Source organism: Chiloscyllium plagiosum, chromosome 1 (assembly GCF_004010195.1).
Source record: "Chiloscyllium plagiosum isolate BGI_BamShark_2017 chromosome 1, ASM401019v2, whole genome shotgun sequence".
In the NCBI taxonomy this organism is placed as follows: domain Eukaryota; kingdom Metazoa; phylum Chordata; class Chondrichthyes; order Orectolobiformes; family Hemiscylliidae; genus Chiloscyllium; species Chiloscyllium plagiosum.
In genome coordinates this window covers 93,101,459-93,110,941 of record NC_057710.1, presented here as the reverse complement: position 1 = coordinate 93,110,941, position 9,483 = coordinate 93,101,459, and the positions used below count along the sequence as shown (strand labels likewise).

At 41.7% G+C, this 9,483-nt stretch overlaps 1 protein-coding gene across 1 annotated transcript in view; it reads right to left on the bottom strand.

The window, feature by feature from the left end:
• The window catches only part of LOC122550739 (protein YIPF5-like), a 34,852-nt gene that overhangs the window by 13,417 nt on the left and 11,952 nt on the right, over positions 1–9,483 (bottom strand). The window contains exon 4 of the mRNA XM_043691930.1: positions 2,869–3,014. Coding sequence (XP_043547865.1) covers positions 2,869–3,014 — 146 coding nt within the window. The remainder of the gene's footprint in view (positions 1–2,868; positions 3,015–9,483) is intronic.

Genomic DNA, 9,483 nt, shown 5'->3' with positions numbered 1-9,483 from the left:
TATCTGGAGTTTGGTGGGGTGTTAGGTGAGAACTTGTGGGGTTCTGTCCTGGTGGCGATTGGAGGGGCGGGGTTCAACGGCGGAGGAGCGGGAAGTGGAGAAGACGCGGTGGAGAGCATCGTTAACCACGTCTGAGGGGAAATTGCGGTCTTTGAAGAAGGAGGCCATCTGGGTTATTCGGTATTGAAATTGGTCCTCCTGGGAGCAGATGCGGGGAAGGGATGGCGTTTTTACAGGGGACAGGGTGGGAAGAGGTGTAATCTAGGTAGCTGTGGGAGTCAGTTGGTTTATAGTATACGTCCGTGTTGAGTCGATCGTCCGAGATAGAGATGGAAAGGTCTAGGAAGGGGAGGGAGGAGTCTGAGACGGTCCAGGTAAATTTGAGGTTGGGGTGGAAAGTGGTAAAGTGGATGAACTGTTCAACCTCCTCATGGGAGCACGAGGTAGCGCCGATACAGTCATCAATGTAGCGGAGGAAAAGGTGGGGGGTGGTGCCAGTGTAGCTGCGGAAGATGGACTGTTCCACATATCCAACCAAGAGGCAGGCATAGCTAGGGCCCATGCGGGTGCCCATGGCTACTCCTTTGGTTTGGAGGAAGTGGGAGGATTGGAAGGAGAAGTTGTTAAGAGTGAGGACCAGTTCAGTCAATCGAAGGAGAGTGTCAGTGGAAGGGTACAATTAGATTACTTTACTTTTAATTACTTACAGTGTGGAAACAGGCCCTTCGGCCCAACAAGTCCACACCGCCCCGCTGAAGCGCAACCCACCCATTCCCCTACATTTACCCCTTACCTAACACTACGGGCAATTTAGCATGGCCAATTTACCTGACCTGCACATCTTTTGGACTGTGGTAGGAAACCGGAGCACCCGGAGGAAACCCACGCAGACACGGGAGAACGTGCAAACTCCACACAGTCAGTCGCCTGAGGTGGGAATTGAACCCGGGTCTCTGGCGCCTTGAGGCAGCAGTGCTAACCACTGTGCCACCGTGCTGCCCACTGGTACTGGTTGGTTTGGCAGGAAAGGAAGAAGCGGAGGGTTTTGAGGCTTTCGTGATGGGGGATGGAGGTGTATAGGGACTGGATGTCCATGGTGAAGATAAGGCGTTGGGGGTTGGGGAAGCGAAAATCATGGAGCAGGTGGAGGGCGTGGATGGTGTCCCGAACGTAGGTGGGGAGTTCTTGGACTAAGGGGGACAGGACTGTGTCAAGGTTTGCAGAGATGAGTTTGGTGGGGCAGGAGCAGGCTGAGGCAATGGGTCAGCCGGGACAGTCAGGTTTGTGGATTTTGGGCAGGAGGTAGAAATGGGCGGTGCAGGGTTGTGGAACTATGAGGTTGGAGGCGGTGGATGGGAGATCCCCTGAGGTGATAGTCTGGGAGATGATGGTTTGGTGGTGGGAGGTGGGGTCATGGTCAAGCGGGCAGTAGGAGGAGGTATCCGCGAGCTGGCGTTTATCCTCAGCGGTGTAAAGGTCGGTGCGCCAAACTACTACCGCGCCTCCCTTGTCTGCCGGTTTGATAGCGAGGTTGGGGTTGGAATGGAGGGAGTGGAGGGCTGCACGTTCCGAGGGCGAGAGGTTGGAGTGGGTAAGAGGGGTGGAGAGGTTGAGGCAGTCAATATCACGGCGGCAGTTGGCTATGAAGAAATTGGTGTTCACCACACTTCACTGTATTTTCAGTTTCTCAATTTTTGTTCGGGATTGACTAGGGATTCTATTGTCTTTCCTTCTACTGACACCAAATTAATTGATCTTTGTCCCTTTAGTTTGTTCTATCTCCCTTTTCAAATATAAGAATCAGGCTTTGTGTCAAGCCTCTAGCAATATTCCCTTTTCTAATTAATTTTTATACATATGTAATAGTACCTCTGTTGTTTCTTTCCTAAGTTCTTTTTAATAAGCATGGGTGCAATCCATCCAGGCCAGGGGTTTTATCCTATAAGTTTAATTAGTTTATCAATTATCTATCCTTTCTATCTTAAATGCTCAATTTTATTTTGATCTATCATCATGCCTACAATGTTAGTCTTCATGGTAAAAACTGAGACAAAGTAATTATTTAATATTTCTACTCCCTAGGTGTTTCAAAACAATGAAAGGAAATGATATCTCTGTATGCATGCCAATAATAATCTCAGAGATGATTTTATCCATGCTTGTAGCCAGTGGGGAGCCTTCCCAATGGCTGGGTGTTTCAGGAAATTGACAGTGTTCTGTGAACAATTTTCCATCTATCAAGTTAGGAGTAGGGCTTTCCCAACTTCCTGCTATGCGAAGCTATAGTGTGTGGTCTTGTTACATGCATCTACCAGTAATGGACCCCCAAGGCTTTATATCTAACTAGTACTGTGCCTAATCTCAGAACACTTGATGCTGACAGTTTGCAATACAAGTGTAAAAGTGTTCCAGACTCTAGCAGTAACATCCCTCACTTTGATGGACACAGAAATATGAGTAAACAAATTTCAAAGATAGTGCTCCATCTAATTCTGGTACTTAAAAAAATGATACTGTTATTATACATTGGCAGATCATCTGATATTTTGTTGAAATGCAAAATATGTGTCTGTTCCTTTCCCTCATTGCGTAAAGCTTTTGAAGAAATAATGCAAATCAGGCTAAAATTTCCCTTGTACATTTTTTTTGTCATATAAATAATGTGAACATCAAACTAGTTGCTTTTTGAGAAGGAACAACCTGGGGCACATATGACATTTCAAAAATAATAAAAGAACAGCAATTCCGATGATTATCATAATGAAGCAACTGATGATATCTAAAAAAGTTAATATCAAACAAGAAGAATGCAACATGTAAGTAAATTATTTCTCCTGTCATGTTCTTTGGATTGACATTTCAACGCACCAGCAACAAAGTGGCTCCAAATGCCAAACAGAAAATGATTGGTCCTGTCAGGTCAGTCTCATTCATAATGCTGCCATCTGCTGGTTTCATCGGATTCAGAACTGTTAAGGTTTTCTGCCAGATGTGGTCAAAGTTGATCCCAATTTCTGTGAACAAAACCAGTTTGTTTTAGGATTCCACATAACAAGATTTAACTCTCTGGTTCTATAATTTCTGAGGCTTTCTAAAACTCTTAATAGTTGACTATCAGACGTTGGACATAGGCTGTAATTTGGCAACCAAGAGTTTGTTTATAAATAGCTATTATCGCAATGGACAAGGATATAGATTTATTTGATTGAATATGTCAAATTTAGTTTTCATTATCTGATGGCTTTTTGGATTTCTGCTATGCACTGGGCACATGTTCCACAATTCAATCCAAGTTTCCATGAAAATTATAAGTCCTCACAGTGAATGGTCCAATTTATGCAGAGTATCAGTTATCTTTATTTTTCAATATTGTTGTTACAGTTTAAATTTCATTGTTATTGTTAACAATGGAAATTTAAATCCACATTGATGAAACTTCAAAACCTCAGCTAAGACAAACAAGGTACATGAGCTCCACCTGATGGTTGAGAGTAACAAAGTTAAAAATCACACAACACCAGGTTATAGTCCAACAGGTTTAATTGGAAGCACACTAGCTTTTGGAGCGACGCTCCTTCATCAGGTGATAGTCAGGTGATGAAGGAGCCTCGCTCCGAAAGCTAGTGTGCTTCCAATTATACCTGTTGGACTATAACCTGATGTTGCGTGATTTTTAACTTTGTACACCCCAGTCCAACACCGGCATCTCCAAATCGAGAGTAACAAAGATATTCCTGAACTATTAGTATACACAAGATGAAGAAGATGTAATTTGTCTATTTAATCATATAGTCATAGAGCTGTACAGTATGGAAACAGACCCTTCAGTTGAACTTGCCCATGTCGACCAAATATCCTGAATTAATCTAGTCCCATTTGTTATAATCATAACTTTTAATTCAAAATTACAAAGCAATGTTGGCAATTGTTTGGAATTTTAGTCTTCATGATGCTTAATTCAGTTATGGGACATGAGCATTGCTGGCTGGGCCGCCATTTATTGCCTATCCCTAGTTGTCCTTGAGAAGCTTGCCACCATCTTGTCCTGTGTCCCCGAGTGAATTCAAACAAATCCAACAAACGTTCAATTAAATGAGTGACCTACTAATCTGACTCTTTCTTAGATGATGTTGATGAAGGGCTTTTGCCCAAAACATTGAATTTACTGCTCCTCAGATGCTGCCTGACCAGCTGTGCTTTTCCAGCACCATACCCTTGTTTAGACGGTGTTGGTTAAGGGAAGCATTTGTGTCAGGGTGTTAAGAGAACTATCTCATCAACTTAGAATAATAATTCCTTCCAAACAACAACATAGTTGTACCTACACACCAAGGACTGCAGAGGTTCAAGAAGGAAATTGACCACCTTCTCAGGGTAATTACATATGCGCAATAAATGCTAGCAACTCTCCTCATCCCTTGAACGACATATTTTTTAAAAAAATCAACGGAAACGTGCAGATAGGGCTTTCTGCCGAACACTTCATCTGAAAGAGAGCACCTTTCTCACTTGTGAACTTTCAGCCTGGATTTAGAGCTCAGATATTGGTATAAGCCTCAACCTTCTGACCAAAGTTAGCATTGCTATTAATTCAGTCAAGCTGAAACACATGACACAAAATAAAAGTGTATATGCAGAGGTTTGCACCATAATATGGTGATTGAGCATATGTTATAATAATAAACTCCTCAGCCTTATTTCTCCCATGTTCATGGAAAGCTTTAACAACATTTTTTAAAATGCGCAGGATAATTGTTATCTGAGATTTCAATCATCCAGCTTGCCAATTTCTGCCCTCAATTTGGACATGTGGCATTCCTATCGAAGACAACAAATCACTTATAATTTTAGTGATATAAAGGGAATTCTTCATCCATGAAAATTTGCTTGCACATTTTAATCTTAGTTTGAATTTAAACATAATGCAACAAGAATCCTTTGCTTGTAAACGTGGAAGTTATTTTAAAAGTAAATGAAGTAACCAAGTGAACATGTTCAGTCTTGAATCCATTTTAGATGCAGACATTACTGCAACCAAACAAAAATGGAATAATACTGAAGTTATCACTGAAGTAAATGAGTGATTAGGTCTTGTAGTAAGCTTAAATATATTTATAATGCCACTTCATGCTTTTTTCTTATTTTAGCTGGCTGTTATAAAGCTGTATAAAGATAATTGCTGTGATAACAGAACTGTCAGTTGCTTGATTTGATTTAAAATATATGTGAAGGCATCTAACAAAGATAAAGTTATCACTCAGGAAAATCTGTTAGCCAAATATACTATTCATGAAAAGCAAGTTACAAAATTATGTATTTTCCTCTTGGCAATCAATAGGAAGATATATTATGAAAATTCATCAAATATGATTTATTAAAGACAGTTAAGAAAAGCTGGGACAAAATCAAGAATGAGTTTGAGTCAGCGCCATCTTTAGAATGTAAAACATAGATCCATGGATCTTTATAAAATAATTTGCTTATGCCAACTATTTAAAATTAATTTGATGTAGGATTAGGTGTCAGTAGTTCGGTAAAGATGCAAAGCAAATTGTTTCAATGGCTCATTCTGGTCTTTTGTGGTTTGATTCTAGATCAAATTGTTGTGTAGATTTAAAATATTTATTTGTTGCAAGTGCATTTTCCCTCACTATGAAAGGTACTAATGTACTCCAAAGGCTAAAATGGATTCTTCATGTTTACATATTTAGAGTTTGAGAAAAGAGTTGAAACTTGTGCCGGAAATTATCAACCAGAGGGTCATTACAGAGCTGATTGACTATCCTAGGATCATCAGAACTGGAGTAGGCCATTAAACTCCTTAAGTCTGGTCCACTATTCAATGAGATCATGGCTGATCTAATTCCATATACCTGCCTCTGGCCCATATCTCTTCATACTGTTCTTAATTAAAAAATAAACTTTCTCAGATTTAAAATTAACATGCATAACATAATGCAACATTCATTAACATAAGTTGTATGCTTATGATGATTTAAAGTGCCAATGTTTTACATGTATGAGATCCTGTTTACATTGAAGCATTACCACTGCCAAGTAAGTGTCACTGAAATTTTTTTTTCTCCTTGGCCCTAACTAAATCTAAGTGCACTCCGGGATCCACAGCTGGGGTGGAGGGTCTCTGCCCTACAGTGTAAACTCTTGGTCTTGCAGATTTGGATAGATGACCCCAGGGACATTTGTCGCTATTGGGCCTAGACATGCTGACAGTGTGCTGCCCAGATGCAGGCTCACTCTCTTCAGTTTCAACTTCCACAAGACTAGGGTCCACAGGGAGGGTGAAGGGGCTGACCATTCTGGAATGTCTTAATAGGAGTCTTCGGGGGCGCTTCTGTGTGCTTACTCCTCCATTTGTGTTCTCACTGACACCATCTTGTCTCCTTTACCGAAAGGGACATCTGCAGTAAAGTTTGAGGCCCTTTGTTCCCCTTTTGCCTTGCTATTGCTGAGCATCAATGGCTAAAGCAATGGAGTGTAGGTCTGTTTGCATCTCCTGCAGCCACTGGGCATTCTGCTGTGCTTTCCAACTGATAATCTGTCCATAGAGACAGACAGCCAGATGCATGCTAAAGCCAGCTGTTGAGACTTGTGCTGTTTTTCTGTTTTTTTTATTTTTGAGTTTGGGACCATCAGTTGAAGTTGAAAATCATTCCTTGAACTTTAACAGCAGTATGTTTTTTTTTAAAGAAAACGTGAGAACAAACAAACTAATGTTTACATTTTGAGAACTGGCCTGGAAAGATTGTTCTAAGAACACTGCAAACATTTTGCCACCTGGATCTTTTCAGGTCAAGGACTGTCAACTGGTTACATGTTGAACTGGTCAATCAAGAGGAGGTTAGTGGTGGCCAACCAAGCATAGAGAATGTTGAAAAGAAAGAGAAACCAAAGAAGATTAGTAATGCCTCTACTCCCTGTGAAGGGTAAGGAAATTTGACTGTCCACAATGACCCTCACCATTTTTACAGATGTACCATAGAGAGCATCCTATCCAACTTGGTATGTCAATTGCTCAGTCCAAGACCCCAAGAAATTACAGAGAGCATGAACACAGCCCTGTCCATCATGAAAAGCAGCCTTCCTTCTATTGACTTTGTCTATACTTGCCACTGCTTCGAGAAAGCAGCCAACATAGTCAAAGAGCCCCTCCCTCTACAGCAGAATGCCCAGTGGCTGCAGGAGATGCAAACAGACCTGCACTCCATCGGGCAGAAGATACAAAAGTGTTTGGAAACTCTATCAGCAGATTCAAGAACAGCTTCATCTTGTCAGACTTATGAAGAGACTTTTCATATGTTAGGTTGATCTTTCTCTGGACCTTCTCTGTAGCTGTCATACTATATTCTGCATTTTGTTTCATAATCCTGATGTACTTATGTAAGTTGTGATTTGTCTGGATAGTATGCAAAACAATATTTGTCATTGTTTCTCAGTACATGTGACAATAATAAATCAAATCAAATCAAAAGGTTTGTTGCATTAAGAATCTTTCAGAGAATAGCTGCTAAGTTTTACACTCTCTAGTTTTATATCCAGTTTTACAGAATAGAGGAATTGTTTAAGAAAAGAATCCCAGTTTATAACAGATAAGTGAATGTACCACAGAGCTGGTTGGAAGCTGTTTGCATTCTCTGGTAACTTTGAAATTCAAGCAAGATCCAATCCTATGTGCCAGTCACACAACATGGAGTTCAAAGTTTCCATAAAGGCATGGTGCTTATTATTGAAAAGGTTATCAAACCGGCAAATTACAACTCTTCTATTATCTCTTTTAATTTATCCTTAACTGTGTCTGCCTGCATATGTGAGTGGGGTTATGGTTAGATGAGATTAGATTAGATTAAATTCCCGACAGTGTGGAAACAGGCCCTTTGGCCCAACAAGTCCACACCGACCCTCCGAAGAGTACCCACCCTGACCCATTTCCCTCTGACTAATGCACCTAAAACTATGGGCAGTTTAGCATGGCCAATTCACCTAACCTTCACATCTTTGGATTGTAGGAGGAAACCAGAGCACCCGGAGGAAACCCGCGCAGACACACAGGGAAAATGTGCAAACTCCACACATTCAGTCACCCAAGGCTAGAATCAAACCTGGATCCCTGGCGCTGTGAGGCAGCAGTGCTAACTACTGAGCCGCTGTGTCAAAGAAGATTGGATTTAACGCATTGAGTTTAATTAGATTACCTTGTAATTTAGCTTTGCTTTTCAACAGTTACTATATTAACAATAAATTGTTAATTTCTGTTTATGTAATAAACTGGTGACTGATATCTGTTATTCATAAAGATTGCTTAAGAACAATTTTGACAGTCATTGAATATTTTAATTTCACTGTATTGTGAATCCCGTGATAGCAAGGCTGATTAAGTTTGGTTAGCTGTGACATAACACAGCACAGTATTAGAAGTGTTGATCCAGCATCTGATCCAGTTTACTGAGTGCACCAACAAACGGGCCTCTCCTCCTGTAAAGGTATTTGCAGACGTTGTTATTAGTCGATTCCACTATGCCTTTTCCGACTGAGCAGGTGACTGATCTCTGGCAGTCCTCTCAGTGCCGGTAACCTGGGCTGCTGCTTCTTCAGCCAGCCACAGAAATGTGGCAATGACATACTTACCAGAACGCATCCCTGATTCTAAACTAGCTGAGGCGTCAGTATCTGAGCTGGTGGTTGAAGGAAGAGATAGCTTTGCAAGTGCAGCCTCTGAAGGATCTGTAACTTCATCCCCAGAGGTAGCGGAGGAGCTGAGGCTGGAGGGACTAGCCTCATGCAGGGCAGAGGCTGTGAGGATGCTGTGGAAGACAAGAGAGGAAATGGGTTGTGCCAGAGGGTTGGAAGCTTGACTTTGTTAAGAATACATTCACAGTAGTAGTTTTGGGAGAGCAGAGCAGCTCAATGAATCTTATTTGGTTGCCAAGACATAGAAGCCTCGCCACCTCCACATGAACAGTCATGATTTTCTCCGATAAGCTAAGAATTTTATATGAGGTGAAGAACCGAATGTTGGCCACCCTGCCACCCACCTTGACTCTTCAAACCCTTTTGTGATAATGGGAGGGGCTGCGTGAGATGCAAGTAGCTGGAAAAGCTGTTAGTGGAGGTGAGGTATGGATGGGTGGTGAGGTGTGCTGAGTGAGTGAGTGAGTGAGTAATTAGGGAGCTCAGAGGGCAGGGAGGGTTAGTAACCTGATGTGTGAGGCCACTGAGGGAAGATATTACATGGAGCAGTGAGATTGGCAGAACATGAGCCTTGGTAGGAGGTGGATACAGAGGCAGATTTAGAATGAGTGTGAGGTAGCAAAGGGAAGGTGGTGGTACTGACCCTTGCAGAGCACATTGCAGTACATCACTTCAGATCATGGACACCACACTGACCCACTTAGAAACTTCAGACTTAGCTGACAGTGTCCTCTGGTGGTCCTGGGGAAAGAGGATGACTCTCCTTTGTAGCATCCC